The sequence below is a fragment of the Bombus fervidus genome, chromosome 8, assembly GCF_041682495.2.
Source record: "Bombus fervidus isolate BK054 chromosome 8, iyBomFerv1, whole genome shotgun sequence".
Lineage (NCBI taxonomy): Eukaryota > Metazoa > Arthropoda > Insecta > Hymenoptera > Apidae > Bombus > Bombus fervidus.
The window spans coordinates 10,410,145-10,435,541 of NC_091524.1; the positions used below are offsets into that span (position 1 = coordinate 10,410,145).

Sequence of the window (25,397 nt, forward strand, 5' to 3'; positions counted from 1 at the left end):
GCCACAAAAACATTGCATAAACATCGACGATGCGAAGGTTTTAACGAGTAATCGATACAAACACCGCGACGCTTCTTCTTCCACTACGTGTACGGTGGTTAACCGCGTCTAAACGAATTTTCCTTGGCAGTCCACATGGACCGTGGAGCAAGAGGAATCGGAGGACGAAAGTATCGTTTCAGTTGAGAGAAAGCTACTGAAAGCTACAAGCGACGATTCGATATTTGGCAAATCGCCGGCCAAGATAAAATTTCGTCGTGAGTCAGCCTACATAGTCGAACACTTTCGCCCAGCTTCTGCACGAGAATCGTTCGAAAGCGTTCACGAAAATTCCTCCTGACGAAGGTCATCGATGGTTTCAATTCTCGTGTTCGAATATATTTTATCGCTCCAGGCTTTCAAAAAAATTGCAGGAAAATTCCAGGATACTTGTTGATGTTTTTTTGTTGCATTACAGTCGTTTGTTGAGTCGAATGTTTCAAACTTTTCCCGATACAAACGCTAAATTGGAAGAGAGGAATTCGTGACTGAAATTACATTCGGAAATACATTTCGTGAAAAATCAATTTTTATTAAAAAAAAACGACGACTTGCTCTATCTATGGACGGTTAATATATCGGAAGATGCGTGGATTTTTTGTTCGTTGCTTGTTAATGGTTAATTTATGAAGAGGACTGAAGGCGAATATAGATTATTTATTTTATAAAGAGTTACCTTGAAAATTGCACTTTATACAGCCCAGATATACCATAAACATTTTTCTCACCACTATCTCTATATAAACAAGAATATCGCGAAATATTTTCAAAGGCCAACTATTGAAATAAATTTCAATTCTGCGAAATCCATGGCCAATATAACGTCATTCGCCAGGATTTAAGAAAATATTTTCTCAAGCCCATTATTTATTACGTAATTTGTAATAAATTTCACTTTTATCGTTCCAAAAAATGTATTGACCCAATAAAATTGTTATACTAGGAGAATTTTGTTTTTAATTTAATAATTATACGAATATACTAGCTTCTACTCTCAAGTTTTACTTTCACACAGTTTTACTTTGCCACTGTTCCTATAAATCTTGTTGAAACACTTATCCGATAATCGCAGCTCATTTAAATCTACAATCAAATAATACATTTTGTTCCATACTTCGATAATCGTACACGTTAATAACACATAAACACGTTGATCTTTACCTTTCAAATTTTTTGCCAATATTTCCATAAATCTCTACAGACACCTGTAGACTTGTGTTGATGATCGTATATACATTAGATTGTCCTAAAAGTTTCTTTCGTTTTATAAAGAAATAATAAACACACAACATTTATATTATATGCTTTATATTATTTTACTGAATCCATTCATTTTGTTCCAATAGAACAATAATGTCAATAATAAGACAACAATAAGAACAATGTAAAGAAAAACAATATGAAACAAGTAATTTCATGCATCTATTATTTCCTTATAAAAGGAAAGGAACTTTTGGCACAACATAATACATTTATATATGTGTATATATAATAATCAAACATACACACGTCAATCTTCGTTTAACTTTCTAAACATCTCCAATGATATTTATTCGATTTCACAGCTCACAAATCTCGAGAATATTTCGCGATTTTTGAAATTTCCACCGTGCCTAGAATAATAAAATAAAAGAGAGGAAAATAAAGGAGGGCAGAACGTTCGGTGGAAAAACAAGAGGCGAGAAAACGGAAGTCACGTATGCGTGTAATCTCGTTCCACGAAGCGCGGACCAGTTCGTGCACCGCGAGACGCGAACTTTGCTCGCGTAGTAGGCCGATAAAACGTCAAAATGGGTCAGAGCCGTGACCTTTCCTGCCTTCCTCCTATACGTAGTACCGTTCGAGGATCTCGATTATGTTGGTGGAAGCTTGAAAAGCGGCGTACAGATCCCGTGATCATTGCCGCGGATGATAAAGAACGACCGCGATCATGTTGCGCGAAATATCGTTACGAAACTGGCGACTCGATCGCTATTTTCATGACTTTTCATAAAACGAGTATCTAGAACGTTATCGAATTCTAATAAAACGTTATCAAAAAGGCAGGTTTATCCCCGAGGTTAACATACTTTTAATCATTTGAATAGCTAATGTTGCTTCGCGTTTAACTTATCGACTCTTTACGGTGGTACGATTTTTGCAGCGTTTCTGCGTCGAGATCGTAATCGTTGAATAAACTATTATCGTACAGATATCGTGAATATAGGTGTTCTTAAAAAGAAAAAGAAAAAAAAAGGAATAAACCTGCTTTTTCTAATCATTGAGAATATACAATTTTCTATTAGATAAAATACAAGATACGATAAAACAATGTTGATTTTTACAGAATGAGGATTATCGAATTTTTGATTTTGTTTTCCGTAATAGAATTTCGATGGTGCAGTCGATTGAAACACACCTCTTATAAGAAGAAGACACTAAATACAGTTCGTGTAGCGAGATGGTCGCGATTTTCCTTCAAACTGTCCTTCTAAGAATAACGAACGTCGCGTCTAACGAATAAACAAAAAGTTAATCGCGTAGCGAGAACGTTTAATAGTTCACAACGAGGCTATCGTAGTTCACGAAAAGTTCGTCAGAAGTTAACAAGTTTCAAAGTAAAAGAGGAGCGTCGATATGGCACACTTTTACAAATTCTCGTTCTTCGTGTACTGCACGAAACAAGCGATAAACCAGTGTCGATTTCAAGAACAAAACGAGCAATAAATACAATAGACGACTACGGGAACGGGTTTCTTAAATTCGTTTTGAGCTTTACAGACCTCTTGAAATGATCAGAACAGATCGATCTAGGATAGACGAACGTTATCTCAGGCGTGGATCATCCAAGTGATCGAGACTGCGTGCAGATGCGTATCTCTCAGCGACCGTCAGAGCGAGGGAAGAGGATGCGCCATCAAGTGACGTCAGCGGAATGCAGAAACTGGCCAAGCAAATTGTAAGTAATATCACGCAATCTCAGATTCATGCGCCTCGAAACATCGAGGCGATCAACTCGACCGTCGATCTCGTGATCTGCAAGATACTCATCTGATCGATGGAATTTTGATATGGCAGAATGGGATTAGGCTGTTGGTTCGTGTAGAAGGTAATATCAATCAACGTCATTCTCTAAGCAATAGCAGTATCTTTCTGTCTCCGTGTGTCAAGCGAATAGATATCGAATAGGACGAAACGAAGTAATTCAGTCTAGTTGGAATTATTAAATGTGTATAATTTTGCAATGTAATATTGCGGTTATTTGTGGGATTTTACATTTTCTAACGATGCTTCTTGATGGATGAAATTGATATTATACCTATCCGAAGGAGGAAAACAAAATTAATTAATAATTAAAAGAATTAATGTAACTCTTTTCTTTAGCAGGCAAATCAGACTAATAAAAATAACATTTTAATTTTTGTACTTGAACGAAGCCGAATATCAAATAAAAAATACTTCAAATAGAAGGATAAAAATACTAATTAATTCTTAACTCATTAATTCTGAGCCGTAACATCGAATTTTGGTTTAAATTGATCTTCGTACAGAGGTATTTTCGTCACCAACATAAACGTACTTTCTCAGATATTATTTAGAAATGTTACTCATTAGGAAATCGTTGTCATGCAATCGTTACATATTTGTAATCACGAAAACACGAACTTCCATTTTTCCTTAGCCGGTTTATCAACCAATTCTGAGAATCCTTAGTAACCAAATCAGACTAATGAAGCTAACATACATATTAGTTTTCCCCCTTGAAAAAACTTTCTAATCTACGTTTCCCGCTTTTTATCTACAAATATATATATATCAGCTTCCTTAAACATATAAGAGCAAATATCGAAACAAAAGGTACTTCGGACTAAAGCAAACGAAAATATAGTCACCGATCTTTAACTGCAATATTGAACTTCGTGTCGAATTATCTTCATACAGACGTCGCTATTTACGTCATTACTATGGACTCTAACATATTATTTAGAAATTCAAAGCGTTAGAAAAAATCGCTCGTTATACAAGCATTACTTTGCGCCATTATTCACAGAAACGAATTTGACTTTATCCTTAACGGGATCGAGTCAAAATAAACTGGTAAACAAAAAACATAAATAATAGATAAAAATACAAACGTACGTTTCTTCTTCTCTTCCAATTTATCAATCGATTCTCAGAACCGGAGAAACATTGACGGAAACAAAATCCGGAACGTCTATTCGCCGTTAAATTCGTATAAACGGAGCAAAACGTTTCTCCATAGATCGATCCAAGGTATTTGTAGAACTGTAACGAACGCGTACCAAAGAAAAATCGTAAATAGAGGTTTCCTTGGTACGCAGGTAAACGGCTTTAACGACGTCGTTACACCGTTCGTAGCGAGTGTATCAAAGGCTTTTCCCTCTGATGCGGCTTTTATCGCGAGGCGCGCGCGAATCGACTGCGATTCGAACACAGCGAATCGGCGACCCGCGGCGTATTTTATTTTTATTCGCGCGTGCTCGTTCTTTCTCTTTTCCTCGTTGAAGAGTGAAATGCGGTACGCCGCTACTGAAAGGTAGAAAAATTCTCAGTTGAAAGGCACAAAACGATGGCTTGTTTTTCTTGTTTTCGATCGCAGATCGCGTCGCTCTTTGTGTTCTTCCTGCGGCGAAATTATTTTTGTTGCCAGCCGATTATGAACCAGGAATACAATGCGGCAGATCCATGTCGATATCAACGTGGATATCGAGAAACTATTGCACCGGTGATTCGAAGAATTGTTGTTTGCGAGGAGACAGTTCAGTTTTCTGGTAACCTGAGTAAATAGAAAAGGGGTGCAGGATATTTAAATCGGAGGGTCGATTTAATTTTTAAAATGAAATATTTGTTCCTCGAATATGTTGTAGGTTTACAATTGATTAATGTTGCTACATGGTATTTGTTTAATATATCGTAAATTCGCAGTTAATTAGTACTCACATATAGTCGTTCTTTTTAAAACGTTTCATAAATTCATAGTTAATTAATATTGGCACGTGACAACGAATTTCTCCGTTGGATATTAAGACTGTCTATTTCTCAGTTTTGATAAATTCCATTTAAAGCTATGTAGCCGTAATCTCGTTCTCTTATTGATGAAAGATTTCCTATTATTAATTCGTTCGTCATTTACGTGTCTTTTTACATTTTGCGATAATTTTATAATTTTTTACTCCAAGTATAGATTTCTTTCGCAAGATACGATACGTGGATAATTAAGATATGTACAAATATATATAATAATAGCTGACTTCTTATTGTTTCAGTGCCCTTTCTTTTCGCATTTCTATGGTATCTCGTTATCAGAAAAAGAAACTGGCTTTATCATTCTCAGCTTGATCCGTTTACGACAATCAAAAAGTTCTTCTTGTCTATTGCTTCATTTCTATTTATATATAATTCTCTTATCGATCTCTAGTTTCTCTCTTTCTTTATTCTCGCGATTGTTCTTCGTTCGCTTGTAGCAATAGTTAGGATTTAATTTCGAGATGTTGCGATCCATCAGACCGCAACAGACGTTTCCGGAGATTATCGTATGAAGTGGCAGCGTGTCGATTGCCTCCGGAAAGTGGGCTTTCGTCCGCGAGATCAATTGTCACGAGAATTTCTAGGAAATCCAAGAAATCTCGGTTATGTTCGCGATCAGCCACAACCGCGTTCGTTGATTTCGATGAAATCATCTTTGGTCAGAAGCAGCGATAAGATGTTGAGACACTTCGAATCGCCTCGGACATGATCCGAAGTTTAAAACTCGTGAAAATCTTGGTGGTTTTGGAAATCTTGAAAATCTTCATAGGTTCGAAAGTCTTAGTCGAGTTTTTCGATGGGTTTCGAAAGTTTGACGAGTATTCAACGCTTTACGTTCATTTCGACTACTTTTATCTATGAAGTGTCATCGATAGAAAATAGTAAAGAAAGCTTGGAAAATACCAGAGAAAACACAACAAAACGCGATCAAATTTCTCGCGATTGAAATACGATCCATTGCTCCGTGCCACTGCTGCATCATTTATCTTATCGCGGTAAAGGAATATTAAGAACTGTGTTGCAAAACACGGAGGCAATGTGCGCTACATTTTTCTTACGTCGTAAACGGTCGGTGCAAGAAACTACGCTTCCTGTCGATAGCGAAATTAATGACATCTACCAAATTTTTGCTTCGTCTTGCTTTTTTCTTTTATCATTTATATAATTTTTTTAATTCACTCCCACGCTCGTCGTAAGATTCTGTATCTTTCGTCCTCCCGATTACCTCAATCGATAGACAATAGTAGATACAAGAGAAAATACTATGGACAGGTAAATAAACATTAAAAACTCTCAGAAGCGACCAACTCCGCTTTCTATCAATCGCTTGATTTCATTAAAACAAACTTTTTAACTGATTCTAACGTAAGATGATACGATTCTGTATTCTTTGTCTTCTCGATTATTATAATCGATAGAAAATAGTAGATACTAGAGAAAATACTATGGACAGGTAAATAGATATTAAAAACTCTCAGAAGCAACCAACTCCGCTTTCTATCAATCGCTTGATTTCATTAAAACAAGGTTTACAACTAACGTTCGATTTTTAAGAAACAAATGGTTTACTTCGAAAAATTCACATGTCCCAAAAAGAGGCACAAACAATAGTAGAATTTACGATAAATTTGAAAAACTTTCAATTTTATTCTCTCACGACCAAACGAATACATTTAATTGGTCGATCTACAGAACGCAATAAATCTTCGATAAAGTTTTATCTTCACAAAAAGGATAATCTCGTGATATTCTCATCATCTTCGATTACGTTTTCCATAAATTTCGACAAGAAATACGCCATGGACAGAGTTTCCTCTGGCTTTCCATCACAAATTAAATGGAGAGCAATTTGTCACGTGGCGATGAACGCTTGCTCCTATGCTCTCTCCAAGCATTTCGAAGAAGTCACGCTTGGCGCGATAATTATTTAGCGGAAAGACACGTGTATCGGCTAACGATCGTGCGAATTTCTCTCGTAATTCCTCGGTAAAACGACTGGTTCGATTCTTTTAGTTTCTCTAGACTGTAGACGACGTGCCAATGTCTACCACTGCATCAAACCGCGTGTCTCATTGTTTCTATTTTTAAAGATCGCAGTTACGTGGTCCACGTTCGAGCTAACTATTTATCAGAGGAAACGAGACCGATCGTTCTCTTGGTCTTCGAGGAATTTCACCTTTAGTATCGCGATATTATGATTCGCTGATAATTAGCATAGATATCGTGGAATATAACGTTATTTTACTGGAAAAAAGTTTACCGTTTCTGTATGAGAAACGCGAGATTCGAATTAATTCGGAGCTTAAAGATAATTTGGGTATTTAAAGATGATGCGATTAATAGAAAATTTCGAGGAATTTCGTCTTTACTATCCTGCTACGTATCTACTGCGATTCGTTGATAAATGTATATTTTTTAGACTATTTTTTACAAAAAGCGACTTCTTTACAGTGAATTCTGTATTATTTAATTTTAATTTTAATTTGTACGATATCGTTTCCAAATTTTTAGAAGCAAAGGAATTCGAGCGTCTTATATTTTTCTTACAAATAACAGCAAAAGTCTTTCTAGCCTCAAACACGTGATATTTGTCATTGTAATCTAGCGATAAAGATACATCTTCGCGTATGAAGAAAGGAAGGTCAGGTTTCTGTATAGAAACGCTTCTATTGAATTAGTGTCTTCGTAAAAATCATTCGATTAGGACCGAGAATGTGAACTTGGAAGACAGGATTAACATCTTAGCATATATTAAGTTGTCCGAAAAGTTTCTTTCGTTTTATGAGGAAACGATAGATGCACAACGTTTTTTGTTTTATATTATTTTGTCGAATTACGTACGATCCAGTTTGTTCTGTTGAGATAAACACCGCGACATTTCACAGACTTGATTTCACGCTTGTATAAAGGTGCACTGTTGTAAAAAACATGGAAAGACACTTTCCGGACAACCTAATATATACATACGGTACATCCATGAAGATCAATTAGGTTCGCATCGGAAAAGCAAACAATTCTAAAAAAAAAAGAAAAGACGACATAACTTGATCGAATCAGAAGAAATTCCACATCCACGATACAAACACCAAATGATTCAAGAAATGCTTCACAAAGCAAACGAAATTCGGCTAACAACGCAAGAAAAAAAGATAATCGAATAAAAAAAAAATCCGCTAACGCGGGATATTTAATCGAAATTATTCGAAATACGTTCCAAATGATGAAGAGAAAAGGATTGTAGAAACAGGAGCCATGATGGGCGTATTCGGCGTACAATCACAAAACGGAGGAGGAACGAAGAGAGAAAAAAGGGCCCCGGTGAACTTTAGGTTTGAGCAACACCTTGGTCGAGGGAGAAGGATGAGAACGCGCTTACGTCACTCGAGCAACGTGGATCACACACAGGCCATAAAGGCGCGTTCGCACGGCGCCGAAGATGCGGCGCGGCGCGTCTATCCCGCTGACGCCGCCACCGCGTGCGAAGTAAACGATTTGTCGGAGAGGTCATTGAGCCTGATAGGGCGCGGCCGCCATCTTCCACAACGTTCAAACCACTTCCCGACGACTTTCGTGGCGACGCTCGCACCGCGTGCCCGACCAGAAACGATCCCTGTACGAGCTGCTCTTCGACGAAGATTGCTCTATTAACGCATCGTCGGTCAGCGTGTTCCAACGATACGACTGTGCACGTGATGCCGATGATTCTCTTCATTTTGGGTTCATTCCCATATGGACATCGCGCCATCTTGTCGGCGTTCACTTTGATTCTTTTATTCGAAACACTCGCAGGCCAAAGCGGTTGACTCCACTTGATTGAAATTTCTTGAATTTGAAAAGCGCCGGAGCACTTTGATCGGTGCATATCTTCTTACGTAATCTCATCAATTTTCTTCGTAATAGCTTTTTGTTTTCTACAGATAACAATATGAAATTGTGTAAGATAAACGTTGGTCAGAATTCTTTAGGGTTGATATTTTAAAAAATTAAGAAAAGTAGCAGGTACGCGACTCCTTCGATGAATTCGATTTACGACGAAGTGCGTTGGCACGCGACAATGTACTTTGAATATTTATCGTACAGTAGAAACGTAGGATGTTCGTATTGTATTGTTACATAAATTTATATTCATTTGTACGTCTTATTAGTATACGTAGCGAGACACGATTTGTCGTGATCGTATCGATGAAATTTGAAAGCAATTTGAAAATCTACGTAGAGTAAGTTCCCTGCAAATATATTTTGCACAAAATTAGACCTAAAGGTAGAATTCGTGCCAAAGATGGTCTCTGAAGGTAGAACGAGTTATTCGTCCTAAGTAACGAACAATTTGATTCTTGACATATTTTGCTGACTTCTATGAAGTGCATTATCGCAATAAATATCTTGTAACTCCTATATACATTTCCACATTCGTTTCCGGTTCTATCGGTATAATCGTGATGGTCGTCTCATCGATGTTTTAAATGGTCAATGCCAATGTCTCAAAATGTTTCGTATAACTCGCAATAATATATTGGCAAAATCGAATCTGTTACCTTTTATCTCGCAGCTTGATTTGCTTTCTAAATTTGCATAAAGATATCGTCAATCTGATCGTCGATCAAAAAACCACGTTGCTTCTACAAACGTGGAAGATCGATCGTGAAACGAAAAAACGTTGAAATCAGCGAAGCATAAAATACACCGTTTTGCTGCGGTGTATCAAATAGCAATTTGCAAACGACGCTGGAAAAGAGACGATCTAAAAGACGTATATCATCGATCCAAGTATTTATTTCCACGAACGAGAAGGATGCATCGTGCTCCGAAAAAAACGAGGAAGCAGCGAGGCATTTTACAATGGCGTATTAAGTAGCAATTTCCAAACGACGCAAATGGGAACAACTTCGATGGCGGTAAATCTTCGGCAACGTTCGTGATTGAACACAAATGGCACCGTTATTCCACGGTATTATGTGTACGCACCAGCCAATCAATGGGACGCGCGCACCAATTGGCCGCGGGCTAAATGTCGTCCAATCGGTCGTATCAACTTCGTCGATTAATTCGAGAGAAACGCTTGAAAATCGCGTAATGGTCAACGAAGAAAAGTACATGTACCAAACGTACAGGATAATTCGCCGCTTCGAGATTTATACTAAAAGTATTTGGCATTTTTGCGAACAGGACGCGGCTCCATTCCTAAAAATTTCGAATATTTCCTATCATCGAGACATTCTCTCTTCGATATCGACGATTTTGTTCTTATCTTTCAACCATTTTTTCACGATAAATTTTCCTGTTCTTTGGATCTGCAATGTTTTAGCCACGACGAGACACGTGGATGGTGTTGGAACGGAAGTTTTCTTACAAAAATCTCTGATATTCTCGACACTTTCAGCGGTGTTTATCATTGACGCGGTGTTAAACGTGCAACTTATCCGCTGCCATACACCATTTACGATTTCGTACTTCTTAAGTTAGATACGTCGTAGTCAGGCTGCCGAAAATACTATGTTACTTTAAGAATTAAACGTTAACGCTACAGACAGCCTAAAGAGCGATAAAATATGTTTTGAAATTTGGAGTGAGGGCGAACAGTACTCACGGAGAACAAAGTCATAGAATGTTTGAGAAAAATGAAAAATATAGTCTATTATACGTGTACACAAAGTAAAATTATCGATCTCCTTTTTTAAACCAGCCCTCGATTTTCCGACGATATGTACCTAAAAATAATCGACCGATAGGATAATAGCATTGGAGAAGGAGCGACTTGTTTGGAGAGTGGATAACAAATAGCCACGATTTAACGGGAACACTGGCCAAATCGACGAATGGCGTGGCAAATGGTTCAGGTGGAGTCGATAAAAATTCGCTACGGCCCCATTATTGGCCAACGATTACTCATCCAAGATATCGAATACCATCTGTAGAAGTCAATTCTCGATGAACCAATGCTCGTGGATCGTCCACGTGATCTTTGCGTCGTCGTTCACGCGGCCTCGATACATCGATCGTTCAATAAGATTATCGTGCAGAATAACGCAACTACAGCGGAACCTCGAATCTTAAGGGAACAGTTTAAATCTTCGAGTTACGGTGGCTTTCGCTTATCGAAGCTTTCAAGTAAAGCAGACTTAACGAACGAAAATTCAACTTACACGTGCAAAGCATACAGATTTTGGCTTTCGGATGGTATCTACAGGAGGAAAAAGACGATATGTATATACATGGTTTCCGTGGAAGAAAGAGAGGCAGACAGAGGATGTTACATGGTAACTTCGACTTACGGAGGTCGAGGAGCTTCTCTGAATTCGAGTTACAGAGGTATAATGACGCGTGCGAACGCGCAGAGAATAATTCCAGTTGGACGAAGTTTATATTCCCACAGAGATTTTTACAGCGGAGCGCAAACGAACGAACAAAATTCTAGTCTTATGGAGGTTTTGGAATTTTGAATTCTACCGTAATAACAAGAGAAGGTAGAAACTATTCGAAATCGTGCAATTCGGGTCATGGATGATTCAGTGGACGAGTCTCTTTATCAAGAAACAATGGGCCATTGGCTGCAATTACGAGACGACGCGATGCCATCATTATCCACATGAAAATATTTTCACCGAACGAGATTTAAACCGCGGTAATAACGTTTGATGCTGCGTTATTCCGTTACGCAGATTGATGTGCCTCGTTGCTTTTTCAGCCACTCATTTTGGCTAGTGTTTTTCGCTCTCGTAAATCACGTTTACGGAGATCCTTCGGACCTTTGATAGTTAACGTTTAAGCATCATTTTCACGAAAAAACGAGTCAAGTTGTTGTTCTTATCCTTCTGTCGATGCAGATACTCTGCTTGCTGTTGTTTGATTTTTACGCTGTTGTTTGTATCTTTCATATTTATAAATCATATAGAGGAAATGTTTAGATAGTAAAGATTTAAGCATCGTTTTCATGAATAAGCGAGTTAAGTTGATATTATCAGAGCTTATCGTCTTTTAATTGTGTATTAGCTTTGACAAGTATTTTTAATTTTTATGAATCACGTGGAAAAAGAAGGTGAATCAGAGTGCTCTTATCGTTGCTTATGAGACAGATACTCGAGTTCCTGTTAATCACAAAACAAATTTGCAAATTTAAAGAACGAAATGATTTCCCTATTTGCAGAATTATCATTCTCTATCGTGTTCGCTAAATTCTTTAAAACGTTGGAGCAAGTTGAAAGGGACGAGATACTGGAATGTGGGTGAAACGATAGTGTTACTTCCCTATCGAAAAGAGAAAACAATAATTACGTCACATTGTATTATCGTTTTACGTTGTAATAGCGTGAATGAATTTGACGCCACCCGGTTGCTCGTGATCAGCTCCTTCCACGAAATCAAACGTGTACCGCAACCTCTCGTTCCATTCGAGATTACGGACAAATTTACGCTCTACATTAAGTATTAGCGCAATCCATCTTAATTAATCTACATTTATTAATCTATATCCTAATTAACCTTTATTTTAAGTAATCTATATGGTCTTTTAATTTTAGATTTAACATTTAACGAAGCATATAAATAAAAATTCTTTTCTTTTGTTTCGGGATAATTTCTTTGTTCCAGTAAATTTCGACGAATAAGGTTTTTAAAGTTCTTCTTAATTCCTCTTTTATTAACACGTTGCAACTTGGAGAGTACTGTAATAATTCAAAGGAAAGTAAGAAAACTAAATGAAGGTTAATCTAAAGCGCACGATACATGGAACGCGTCAAGGTATAAACTACAATGAAACAACCGAGTAAATACAGCTACAGGGCTGGACCTTGTGCCATCGAATAGAGTTAATTACTCTTTTGTCGTGTGCCGTGTTTGAGAACTTCGCAAATACAGGCAACCATGCGTGCGTCTAAACGTGCTACGCTTAAAGATATTTGTATATAGTTCTACTTTGGCGCAATTAATTCAAAATTAGAACCTTACGAGCTTAACCAAACCAGATGACTGGTTTGGCATGAGATGACTGTCTGGCAATATTGGAGAACCTTCTATATTTTATTACCGTACGATTTATTCCAGATTTTAATTCCAGAAATAATTCATTTTTATTCATCTTTTTTTCGTTTTCTAACGTAGACATAGCATTGTCTTTGCAATTGTTAATCTACTTGTAACAATTTATATACTGAATTTTTATATGCTTAATAAATTATATTATAATAAACTGTTGTGTAATTAAATATCTTTTTTTTTTCTTTTTAATTCTGACTGCTCATTAAATTTAGATATCCTGTAAATGCTTTGTTCCTGTTATATTAATCTTCAACGCTTTTAGTGTTGCAATATCCCCTTATTTACCAGCTCGATGAAATATGCCATTAAACAATACAGCAAGGCCTCAATCTCACCAATACATGTACTAAGTCATAATGCGATCAATTTCTTCTCTTCCGCAAAACAATTTAATCACGTGGAGATAGAAATTATTAGTATGATGAAAACAGAAAACAAGAGAAATTGTATACCATGTGAACAGAATATTAGAATATAGATACTATTATATTAAATGTATATTGTTATTGTCATATTTTATATTTATTTCTTTTCTTTCAATTATCAACCAGTTTACAGGAACTTTTTCAAAAGAAGTATATCTACTCTTGTTTCAGAGATCTGGAGAAAAAATCGTTGATTAAAAAAAAGATTATTAACCAATCAACAAATTCTGTGGAATTCATAAACCACTACAGACTCGTTCCCTGAGGCATTATTACCATTTCAAAGGGGAAAATCTTATTTAATTTTCTTTTATTTGTTTATCTATTTCTGCTCTCTTTTTTTTCTTTCATTTTCTTTCTTCTTGCGATCTTCAGTCTGAGTAAACATAGAGTAATCACTAATATTATTCACCTATAAATCCTCTTGTAATCTTGTTTGCTGTATCGAAAGGATTCTCGTGAATTAATTAAATGATTAAGAAATTAATCCGTGTTGACGTATTTGAGAAAGTAAAAGGTTGATCTGTACAACAAGCTCGGTCTAAAATTTTCTATTGTACGCGGCGGAAACCGGACATTTTCGCAATCACGTCGGCGATTCGCGTGTGCAAGTCGATTATTCGTCCGCGTTTCGTTGAAAAACGGAAAAACAGACGGAGTACCGCGATAACCGGCCGCACCGGGAGATAAACGGAAGCAGAGAGAAAGAAGAGGCCGAGAGGAACAAGCGGGCGGATGACTTAGTGAACTGCATACGACGCGTGCTGTCTCCGATACAGTAACGTCATTCATCGTGGAATATGGGGAACGAACGAGTGGCTTATCTGTCCACAAGAACAATGTACACTTCGTACGCGTTTACAAAAGAACAAAAGAATTTTCTGCTCGAAAAAACAGATCGCTGAAATTCGGCGTGACATAGATTTGGCATTCGTTTCGAGGATTTGATTTACACCTATGCAGATGACGATTTAGAGGCAACTAAATGTCGCGTACCGAAAGCGTGACATTGTTTTCTCAGGAAATTATAAATATCAAAGTATCATCTTTTTTTAAAAGATTCAAAGCTGACATTTTTACACGTGGTTAGTAATAGTTTGGAAATAAATAGATTCGTAAATAATGACACTTTAAAGTCAGTGTTCGGTTACAAAGAATCGTAAAGAACGCTTTTCAAAAAATAAAAACTATTAATAACATATCTACAACTTATTTAATTATATTCTATATTCATTTTATATATTCATTGTATTCCACATATAGGGATAAATCATTCAATTTAATTTAATATTATCGATAGTAGTAGGAATTACACATTCTATCGATTTTAAAAAGAATTAATAATAAATAACATTAAATTATAATTAATTAACGTTTCATAGTTCCATGTCCTATTATCTTATCATTCGACGAAACGCATTCTTATAATATACGTTATATAAAATAGTTCATTCAATATTTTCCTTAACAATAAAATTTATCAATACTAATAACCAATAACAACACAAATTTCACATTGTGCCAATCTGAAGAGAAATAAACATTAAATTATAGCTACTTAATGTTTCATATTATTACACGTATATTACCTATCCAATAAAATATGTCCTGTAATCTCCACTATATCCTAACCTATAAAATTGCACATTAACCTAGCCAATATTCCAAAGCCAACAATAGCAATACAAATTATACACTTCAACAAGCTGAAGAAAAACAAAGAGAGTCCCTTTTGTCGATTAACAAACAAAATTGACGACAAGAATACGGAAAATAGTCTAGAACCAGTTGTTCATTCGCGTGGGGTAAATATTTACTCGGAAGCAAATCGGTGAAGAGCACGAGCGCGTTGCGGCCTCGATCCATCGAGGGCGGTGGAATCGATTGAATGGCCGTCGCTGAAACGACGAATCCTTCCCACCGACACGGTCCACTCTTCGTCACAAATAGTTTCTCAGGGAATCGGTTTCAAATCGGTAAATATTTTTCTACGTTCAGTAAGGATTAGATCGTTCGATGATTACCATGCGTCAATTATTAACCTTGACCCTTTGACAGTGTCATAATAAAATAACGAAGAATTCAGAATGAAGGATTTAAAAATAAGACTGCATTCCTGAGGTTAGATAGAAAAAAATATATACTTTCAACTTTTTAGGAAATAAATATTAATAACTGCATTACGTATAGTGATATTTAATTCTTCGTAGATAATTGATTGTATAATGTGTAACAGAGCATTTCGCAATAAGTATCGTAGAATATTTTAGATTCTTTGAGATTTTCTTCTCATGAGCTACACTACCGAAGGGTTAACGTGAAGAAATGATACATACACATATACAAGCATGATCTTTTAGACTTCTAAATATCAAGTTACGTTTCTGATGTACGGAACCGATCTGACTATCGATATCATTTGTAAACTCGTGTAAATCAGTCCATCACAGAAGAGAATTCTTTTGTATCTTTCGAGTGACTGGCAAGATGCCACAGGATCTAAGAGCGAAATTTTTTTACCGAGTTAGTACTCGAGTTGAGAGTATCTCGTTTAAATTGTGGCGGATGAAGTCTCGTTTCGATTGTGGATGACTAAACGTTCGGATTCTACATCTAAGGAATAATTTTTGTTTGAAATAGGAATAAAAAACTTGTTTCAACTAATTTAATATTTTTATTTCAAAAGTATTTTAACCATTTCCCTAGGTATATGATATATATGACTTTCTATATATTAAGTACTGTATTTGTACTCTTGTAGGTTATTAATTAAACAATGTATTTGTTTTCAGTAAAACCAGTTTGATATTTTAGAACATTGTGTCTTCTTTGCAAGATCATCCAAAATTCCAGGTATGTACCTACTATTAATAGGAAAAGAAAAAAATTAGTTATGCCAATTGATCGAATTCTTCTTTGCCTTGTCGAGTACAAGAGCATTCTACTATAAGTTCAAGAACAGCATTTAAAAGACTCTTTTGTTTCACATGTTATTTCATTCTGCGTCAATGGCCACATACAATGTTTAAATATCTTATTTGAACTTCTTTGTTATAGGAATATCTATTTTGGCACACATTTGTGCATACATTATTCTACTGTTTAAAGAAAACATGTATTTTATACTGCAAATATAATTATTTAAACATTCAACTTGAACAACTGATAGTCAAATGAAATTTTAATTCAACTAAATCTGTGACCCTCCTCCTTATTACAGAAATAGCAGTTCAGATGTCTTTCAAATATTCTTTAAAAATAGTCTGTACCTAGTGCGTGATATAACAACTAATTTTTCAAGCCCAACTTTATCACAAATGAAATCTCCAACGCAATTTCGTCATTCCTATCTTCCATATTATTTTGAGCCATAAAATCTCGCTGACTTCAATTGTACCACGAATTTAACATCTAAATGTGCTGCTCCTTTTTGTGTTAATTATTTTGACCACAGTGGCCGTGTTACTGCGTGTCGGAATTTCGTAATGCTACCTATGAAGTTACACCCGTAGCCAAGAACAAAGATGCAGTCCTACGTGAAAACGCGAGAACGATACTCGAAACGAAACAGCCGTCGCACACCGACTGCCACATCTGAATTCATTTCGCACATCCGCGCCACGAAAGTAGTACGTGTCGGGTCTAAAGTTCAGCCGAACGTACAAGCTCCTACCGGCCGTGAATCACGAAAAACCGTCGGGGCTCATCGTTAGGTGACGCGACGCCCGTATGCTCGTGTGCGATAAAAATTGTCCAACGAATCAAGCAAGGCGAACGAAGTTGCGAAACCTATAGATCACGAGTAAGTAAAAAATACTTTTTCGCTGGACGAAAGCGCCCACCGATATACGTTAACACGTTGTCTGCCACGGTGGTTTTCGATTATTATTTACATGTTTTAAAAATTTGCTAAATTTGTTAGAAATTTTCCCAGTTTTTTTACTAAATTTGTACTACATTTTGTTAGAATGATTAAAACAAGACAAATTTCGGGGATTATGAAATTGTTGACTTTAAATCGATAAAAAAAAATAATGATTTAGATAACATTATCAGAGAAAAAAATGCGTAGGTACAATATAATATTTTGCAAAAATTACATATTATCGTTCAGCATATTTCAATCTATTGCGGCTCCCGGGACAAAATACATAAAATTCGCGTGCCAGTCAATGTGTTAAGGTTAAAATGCACGCGTGTCCAAGATTCGGCGTCCAACGCTTTCCTTTGATGACGCGTTCCTCGAATTATTTACAACAATCTCTCGGAAGTTATTCATTAAACTATAGGCTCGACGCGGAATTTTTATTGAGAAATAAATTGTGTGATTTATCGGTGTTGACCTTTTGAGGAATATTACTTTTCTCGCCAGCTAAAGTCACGTGTGTGGGTAATGTGAAAATATATTCTAGTTGATAGAGCGTTATTCTTTTTAATTATTGTGAGTTAATTTGAAGCATAGAAAATAGAATTCGATAATGTGAATGGATAAAAGAAATTACGAATGAAATATTGCGTTAACGCAACGTTGGACCTTAATGACTTAATATGAAAATATATCCCGGTTTCTTCAATATTATGCTTTGCGACTGTAAATTAATTTAACCCCATTATTATCCTCGGGCTATATTCCATGATTAATTAGTTAATTTATTAAATGAAAATTCTATCCCAATGAACATTTCTTCAATGTAGTTAATTTTTAAACACTTTTAAACATATTTAGATCGTACTATTTTTTATGTATTACACACTTTTCATGGATGAAGAATACCAAATTTTTGGTAGAAAATATCTAAAGAGAAACGAGTTCGAGCTCGAAGAAAAAATAAAGAGGACAGCAAGATTAATAAAATAAGTTAAATATAGATGATGAAAATTATAGCACTCGCTATCCTTATTGGTAAGGTTGTACAAAAAAGGATAAATTATTTTTACTACAAAGAACATTATTATGTTCTATTTAATAATCTTTATACTGGAATTTTGTCTTTCTCACAAAAATTTATATCACTATATTTTGTCTTTTTCTATTAAGACGCACATGTGTCGCTATATTATCGAGTGACAAATTTCGTAAGGTCTAAATATAGAATATAATTACGTTATATGATAAAGATTTAAATTTACCACGTTAGAGAATACATCGAATTTTTTCAATTTATGTGAAGATTCCTATTACGATTTACTGATATACGCCATCGTATTCATCGGTCCACAAAAAATAGGTGATATTTTCATGAACATAGCGCGCATGCGTGGAATGCACGCGTATGTTAAACACAATGCGTATTCGCTATGTCCGCACGAGCGCGGATACAGTCGTATTTACGAAGCACACGCAGAAATCACATGTGTGTAAATATTTTTCGAACTTTATGAATTCTTGAACGAAAAACTATCATTGAGAGAAAATCAATAAAACACAATCTCTGAAACACTAACGTCAACAACATCGTGAAGTACACGTAATGTTACGTTTCCAAATGTAATCATACGGTCAAAGTACATTTAACCATCACTCACCACAGAAATATAGAGAACGATATTATCAGTATAAAACTATCTTTTGTATGCATAAAATTCTGATTTATGTTAACATCTTTTGTAAATCTATTATTTTACAGAATAATAACAAGGTACATATTCAAATCATAACAGGTTAAGTGTCATGCTTACAAGTGACCGCCATTGCCAAAATGAATTGAAGTATTCGAGTGAAAGAAATAGTCATATTCGTAACATTTGTAATACTTTAAATGTTATAATACCAATGTAAAGTATTAAATGCATCATAAAACATTTAAACAATCTTATTCTTTTACACAATTACATCCAATGCTGTGTGTAGTAACTATATACACAAAACGTAACAAAGTATACTATAACAATGTAATATAAAATTTTAGTCAACATGTTAGTACCTATCAATGTTCAGAATTTATTTAAATATTAATGATACCGTAATGACATATACGCAATTGTTCTGAATGCAAGCCACGAAGAACGACAGGCGTTTCACAGGCACAGGTATGTAGATTACAAAAAAATATGAGCTTACCTTTGAACGTATTGCGGACGAGAGTCATGCTCATATTCGCGTGAGCGCGAGCCAGTGCTCCCTGAGGTACGTCTTGCGTTTCTTCGACAATTCCGCCAGGTTGAATGATTCGGTAGCAGCAGCGCGTCTTGCGATCCCGCTCAAGAGTTCGTCCAGCGTGATCTGTGACGTTTCAAGGTACAGCGGCGACACATGGTTGTACCCTTCTTCCCCGTTTCTCCGTTGAGTCGTTCGATAAATAACGTACTGCCAATACAAAGCAACGATAATCGGCTGTTCTAGTGTCGAGGAGCATAGAGATACGAAACAGAGGCTTCAACGTCCGTTCGTGCAAGAGTTTAATCGGACGACGGAGAAAACTGGACAGCGTGCCTTCGTCACGACTACTCCAAGTGTTATTGTTATTTCACATCCACCAACGTTTTAGTGCACGGCTGTTCAGTATCATTCCTTATTCTATCTTTCGTTTGCTTTTAGGTTACGTACGATGATAACAAGGCTGCTTCGTACGTATATGAAGGATCGAGCGAGTATCACCTTTGCGTCTTGATCATAGATGATTGATTTTCGAGTCTGGATATCCACGAGGTGGTGAACAGCTCAGACAGTAGGACCAGAACCAACGACCAGCACTTACCGCGGCCGCGATCATTAAAAAGCAGCCGTGTCACTCGCGCGCACAACGAGTTCAACGAAACACGGGAATGTTGATCACGTTTCTTCTCCTCGATGTGAAATAGACGAACGAAGTCAAGTGTTTGGATACGCGAGGGAGACAGAGAAGGAGCAATAGAATGATAACAGGGACAGAGAGGTGAGAGGTGGTGAAAAGAGAGCGGTTCGAGAGACGAGAGAAAGAGAGAGGTTATGTGCAGACGACGACAGGAGAAATTCCAGCGGGCGGCAGCGCTGAGGTCCACGGATAGTTCGTCCGTTCCTTCGTTCCCCTCGTCCGATAAGTGATGATTCCACGACGATGATTCGAGAGGACCGATTGGGTGGGACGCGTTTTAGCCTCGTTGGATCTTCGACGTCCGTTTCATCGTGTATATGCCACAGACCAATGATTACGAGTGTATCTTAAGAACTTGGAGGATTTCTTCAGATGAGGAACAACGAACGGGGTAATTAAATTTCGTTTATTATTTTATGTCCCAAGGTATAGCCTGCTTTATCGCATGTATATTCATTCGATCTCATGCTTTACGTCTTAAAGACGGTGTTTGATTCGCATCCACGCAAAGAATCTTCTTTCGATGATATCGTTTCGTGTCCGGACCGCTTCTTCTTGCTCGCTGTTTGAAGGATCGCTCGATGTCTCGAACAAATTCGTGAGTATATCGAGGAACGAATTTAAGATATGGGTGTGATGCACTGTGACGACTTCCTAATTAATCACACTATATATCACTCTCTCTTTGACGAACTAGGATAAATGAAAAGAACGTCGAAAAACGGATAGGAAGACAGCGCGCACCGGTTATATCCCTGGAAACGATTCGTGCGGAAAGCGATACGCTGTTCTTCTTCTGCCACCTCCTCCTCCACCGCCTTCTCCTTTTCTACCGATTCTTTTCATTCGCGTACGCATACGTTTTCCCACGCACCGAGGCAAAAAACCACACACTTACGGAGACTGACTGGAGGGAAAGAATAGCGGGAAAAAGATGGAGAGAAGAAAGGAACGAGGGAAGAGCGCGACGGTGATCGGGAGTTGATGCTAGGGCATCGCAGAGAGCGGGCAAGGCAGAAATGTCGGTGTTACTACCAGCTTGGAGTAGCAAGCACCGGTAAAACACGGTCCTAACTAACACACATGGAGACAGATTGGGGACTGCTGCTTCGGAGTTTACTATAGGATGGGACGGATGGTGATGGCGGCCGTAGCAGAGCAGCCACCGCCCCCATGCTTCTTCTCTCTCTCTTCGTCTCCCTTGTCTTGTTCGACCGCCGCCCCCACCACCGCTTCTCACTGCTATTTCCCTCCACTCTCTACTTCTCCCCGTAACCGTTCCAACCGTTCTCCTATTCTCCCCTCTATGCGTTCTGATGGACACGCTGGAACTCCCCTCTTCAACATCCAACCTAACCCCTTTCTCTCCCACTTCTCTTGCACGCTTCTCTCTACATTTCCTCCTCTTCCTCTTACTCTTCACGTACAGGTCTCTGCTATAGCTTTCCCTGGGCTACGAGATGTTATCCTCGAGCGATTCGTGCGTACTATACATATATTCGTCTACCCGTGTCGTCGCCACATCCCCTACCTGCGTCGCATCTCGACGTGTGCGTTGGCCGCAATCAAGGTCAGGAGCGTAACCGGCTAGCTATGGCACCCCGCTCTATCGATTCTATATACCACGGTTTCATCACGATGACAACGTCGACGACGATACAAAGGGGGTAGCCAGAGGGAACTTACACGTATGTAGTCGAGCAGTGTTGTTGTTTTCACTAATATAGCAGTTTATGGATCGCGGTGGTGTTTCGTTATCGTGACGCATTCGTTCACCGGAAACCTGGTATCTTTTGGCCCATTGGCTCACAGATGTGATTACCTCGTTATTTATCTGCTGAAAGGAAGGATGCGTGTTGCGCCGATATTGTATTTACTTTTATATAGCTTCCTCTTCACGTGTTCTATGCGCATCCTCCAAGATACTTCGCTGAAATACCAGTCGAATGGGGGTGTGTAAATCTACGAGAATGTTGCTATCAAGTATATTCACGTCCAATAAATTCCCGTAGCAATTTCGTAAAGGAAAACAGCTTTCGTGTAAGACGAAGGTGATGAAACGAAAAGACGTTAGAAAGATGAATTAGTTTCTTCTTTAATTTTTTGAGGTCGTTTGTCAAGTAGATTTCCAATTTGTCAATTGAAAAATTCAATATCGTTTCGTGATGTTTATACATATCGCGAGATATTTTGCAATCACGACTCGAATACCTCGGACTCTCCCGGAGGGGAAACGAGATAACATTCGGTAGCGCGTGCGGTTATCTTCGTCGATTCCCTTGACTTTTCACCGCCGTGAGGTATGTAAATACGTTTTAAAGTAGACAAGAAGCTCTTATTCGCGATGCAATCTACGTAACAACGTCGCATCGGTATCAACGAAATTTTCCATTCTCTCCTCTTCCTAGCAAGAATAGTTCAACAATAAACAATTCTATCATCACGAAAATATATACAGTGGCTAAGAAAAATATTTGTATATATATACTCTTATTTCATGACGTATCTTTTTATCGGGTACGTATTAAATTTTCAGTATGAACTCATGTGAATATTTATACTAGATACTAGAGAATATTTATTACTAGATAGATGATAAGAAATTTAATATACTCGGATCTAATTAATTATTACGCAGATGCAATGATGCAGATCGCAAGTTTTTTATAGTAACTGTACATCTAATTTAATACATATCGTCTAATAAACGAATCACGAGTAATATCATCTTCAGTTCATATACTAACAACGTTAAAAACATATTAAGTTGATTATTAGCCAATAATAATCGATTTGAAATGGCGATCGGTAAGACTTATATCCAGCAGTTTCTAACTTCGTTTCCAGACCACGGTTTCCTTCGAATAAACGTCAGATTAACGTGCGCGCACCGCAAGAAAGAGAGAACGCAGGAAAGCGAAGTTAACCCGCAGGCTTGGTCGAGCTACAAGGTAGCTTATCGTCGGCAACTACGATATTGATGGCTAATGTGTACGTACAGCCGCGACGAAAGCAGAGACGGCAAGCAGTGGCGGCAGTGTCCGATACTATTATTAGTGTGCAGCTGCCTGCGAATTACTGAATGAAAGGGAAGGACCGCTTCGAAACAATATCCGAAAGAGACGGGAGGCACGCTGCATCGTTTAAAGCGACAGCCATCCGACGATTATTTAGAGTCAGATTTACGCATGTACATCTATGTATGCGTGCGCCATCGAACGAAAGCGTCGCGCGTAGTCGTCATGAATCGATTGATTTGTAAATTAATGTATATTCCTTCGTACTTGGATTCAATCAAACCTTGAATATTACATGAATCGATCAACATGAAAATTTAATACTGAACTTATTGTCCAATGGAGCAAGGTAAGAACGATCGTAATATATTATTTTGAAAGTCATCTATCACACGTTCGAGTATACGTATCAGGTTACGAGAGAAGTATGGACAATTATTTAGCATCACGTTGATTGCTTGCTTTGAATATCAGCGAAAGACTGGACTGAATTTTCTCTGATGAGTATAAACGTTGATTCACATACGAGCAGGGAATTGTTCATGAAACTAATTTGTGAGATAGTCATACGTTTATTTCAGTCCTGAGCCACATAGGAGAACAAACATATTGTACATATGTACTTACGTATCATTACGTACTTCGCATTTGAGACGATTGAAACTGTATCAGGAAAATTTTCTGAATAAACAGTTCCTTATTTGACTCTTATATATACATTTTTTTACACATTTTTGTATTAAAAAAATTTATTGCAATATTTGAAATTTATCTCTTTCCCGAGGTATCTTTAATAAAATGATAACTTTTTAAAATAAAAGCGATGTGATAAACTTTGTATAAAAATTTATGACGTTAGGCTTAAAAAAGATGAAGACACAGCATATGATAGAAGAATACAAATGAAAAGGGATCATCGTACACAATTTTCTTGTGTTCAAGTGTTAAACGAGAAGCGTCAGACTGTGATCGTTTAAAGCCGGACTTATATACCAGCGAAAGCATAGCCGGACCATCTCCATTCAACGAGTACTGGCAATTAGAGCCAATAGTTGCCGACCCCTTCTCCCAAAGGTCTTGTCTCGAGGTGTTGAATTTCTTGGTATCTCACCAGTTGAACCATCATCGTTCTACCAGCATTTCAACAGAACGCTCCAAATCGTAAAAACCTCTTCTCAATGTACCTCTGAAAAAATTTCCAGTATTATTGATATACAGTAGCTACAAGAAGTATTTGCATACTATTTAATTATGTACAAGCATACTAAATTTCGTATCATTTAATAGTACTTTCATATTTCATATATACTATGAAAATGAAATAGGGTAGAACTTGATAAAAAAAAGCCGTTTCATTCATACTTGTTGTAGCTACTGTAATCATGACAGTCGTCGTTCTTCATTACTAGACTGCAGATTTGTACGTAAATTCGTATTTTTATAAACTTGTTTGCGTATTTTACATATTCTTGCATATTATGTGTATTATTACGATTTTAAGTTTTTTATAGATGTATAAAAATCCGCAGTCTACTCGTCGCAGTGCAAAGAAATTTCAAAATATTGTATGCAACTCGTGCAATATCGTAGAAAAGTTTGCCATGTTAAGTATTCAAATACATTCATGAGCCACTATATATAACGTTTGTAGCATGTTAAAAGCCCTTAATCAAGGATTCCAAAGGGGTTGTTAGTGTTTCAGTGATAAGAAACGTGCCTAAGGATGAAATCTCCCTTGATGGATACGGTACTGCGCGATCTCCGGCGTGGCGGGTCCAGCAATGACGCGGAGATCACCGAGCGTATCCGAATTCGGCCGACTTTAATCGAGTGGGAGTCGAGCATGGTGCGTGGTGGGGAGTTGTCTCCTCGCGGAGGGGAATTCCCCGATGCCGGTGCGGTGTGGTGACCACACCGTGTCCCTTTTTGTTGCCGCCCATTAGGCGCCACCGCGGCGTGATTCGCAACCGTGTTTCTTTATCTTCGCCGTAGCCAGGCTAGACTCTGCGAACGCGACCGACTGCACGCGTTCTTGCCTATCTTTCCACCCTGTCTCTTTT

General features: G+C 37.4%; 2 protein-coding genes across 3 annotated transcripts in view; one reads left to right on the forward strand and one right to left on the reverse strand.

Annotated features, from left to right (window-relative positions):
* The window catches only part of LOC139989852 (pyrokinin-1 receptor), a 205,840-nt gene extending 184,420 nt beyond the window's left edge, over positions 1-21,420 (forward strand). Inside the window, exon 6 of the mRNA XM_072008517.1 lies at positions 21,410-21,420. The gene's annotated coding sequence lies outside the window, so the exon portion shown is untranslated. The remainder of the gene's footprint in view (positions 1-21,409) is intronic.
* Positions 1-24,106, reverse strand: part of Zfh1 (Zn finger homeodomain 1) — a 38,674-nt gene extending 14,568 nt beyond the window's left edge. The window contains exons 1-2 of one of the 2 annotated variants that reach the window (XM_072008503.1): positions 23,173-24,106; positions 19,588-21,911 (exon numbers count right to left, since the gene is read on the reverse strand). In XM_072008503.1, the coding sequence (XP_071864604.1) occupies positions 19,588-19,621 (34 nt within the window). In that variant the 5' untranslated portion in view covers positions 19,622-21,911; positions 23,173-24,106. Of the gene's footprint in view, positions 1-1,200; positions 1,245-19,587; positions 21,912-23,172 lie in introns of those variants that run through there. The other variant, XM_072008504.1, reaches the window with a different exon arrangement.
* Positions 24,107-25,397: the final 1,291 nt, after the last annotated feature.